At 49.7% G+C, this 1103-nt stretch overlaps 1 protein-coding gene across 1 annotated transcript in view; it reads right to left on the bottom strand.

Annotated features, from left to right (window-relative positions):
- LOC107089956 (sodium/potassium-transporting ATPase subunit beta-3-like) overlaps positions 1–1103 on the bottom strand; it is a 12308-nt gene that overhangs the window by 8735 nt on the left and 2470 nt on the right. Inside the window, exons 2-3 of the mRNA XM_015383048.1 lie at positions 385–513; positions 7–158 (exon numbers count right to left, since the gene is read on the bottom strand). Coding sequence (XP_015238534.1) covers positions 7–158; positions 385–513 — 281 coding nt within the window. The remainder of the gene's footprint in view (positions 1–6; positions 159–384; positions 514–1103) is intronic.

The following is a 1103-nucleotide window of genomic DNA, read 5'->3' as shown; positions in this document are numbered from 1 at the left end:
AATGGCTGCTACTGTAACCTGCAGGTCATTGTGTGCATAATATGTTGGAGTGGACTCACTTTGGAGGAAGGTTTCCAAGCTTCGGACATAATCTGCATACTTCAGCGGATCAGATTTATTGAATGATATATCCAAGGAGTTTGGGCGGATCACCAATCCTGCAGCAAAACAAACATGAGGCGAGTAAACAGACAGAAAGAGAGCTTCCATCCAACCATCACTATTATCAGGGAAAGTTTTCCAAACGGATCAATGTAAAAAGCAGCTGTAAAGTAGAACATTAGTGTTGCATTATCCGAGTCGGAGGAGAATGAATAATAAATGTCTGAGAGGTGCTGCCCTATAGATGATGGTGCCGTTCCTCAGGTGGGTTGGGACACTGACCTGGATTGGGGAGGCGGTCCCTGTACCTCGGCACATAGTCATCCAGAGTGAGCAGCATCACCCACATGGTCAGGGCGAACATGCTGGCCAGGAAACAGTAGAAGACCAGGTAGAAGAGCAGGATGAGGGCTGCAGCAAACACACAGAGCAGGATGAGAATCGGTGGGACGCAGTTTGAACTCTCACTCTGAGGAAACCATTTTGAAACCCCCCCACCAACCTGATAACACAGGTTTTACCATAACAGCCCGCCCCCCCTCCACAGAGTGTTCAGATCAGTTCTTACTGCTCTAATCATCTAAGAGCTGCAGGGAGGAAGCGTCTGATTCACCAGCATCCTGTCCGAAACTCTGGAGCAACCCAGAAAATAATAAAATCACGCCCCCACCCCACACCCTATCCCCCCCTACATCGTTCTCCTCATTCCTCCCCAGCAGTATCCCACAATGCACCTGTCCAGTGCGAAAAACACAGAGCGAGGGGAATCCCATTTGACCTTGACAGGCATGCTAATGTGGGCGGCCATGCAACTGCAATGGAGCATCCCACTGCACAGCAGCAGGGGGCCCAGGCTGCCTGAAGAGCCCCGCTGCAGCCTATAGGAGCTGGCTGAGGGGGGGTCAGGGGGGGGGCATGTTACCAGCTCAAATCTGGGGAGAAATGTTACATAAAATAAAAATCTTCATGGGGAGAAATGTTACATAAAATAAAAATCTTCA

The sequence above is a fragment of the Cyprinodon variegatus genome, unplaced genomic scaffold, assembly GCF_000732505.1.
Source record: "Cyprinodon variegatus isolate N-32 unplaced genomic scaffold, C_variegatus-1.0 Scaffold274, whole genome shotgun sequence".
Classification (NCBI taxonomy): Eukaryota; Metazoa; Chordata; class Actinopteri; order Cyprinodontiformes; family Cyprinodontidae; genus Cyprinodon; species Cyprinodon variegatus.
Note: the sequence above shows the minus strand (reverse complement) of the source record. Positions and strands in the feature narration are given on the sequence as shown.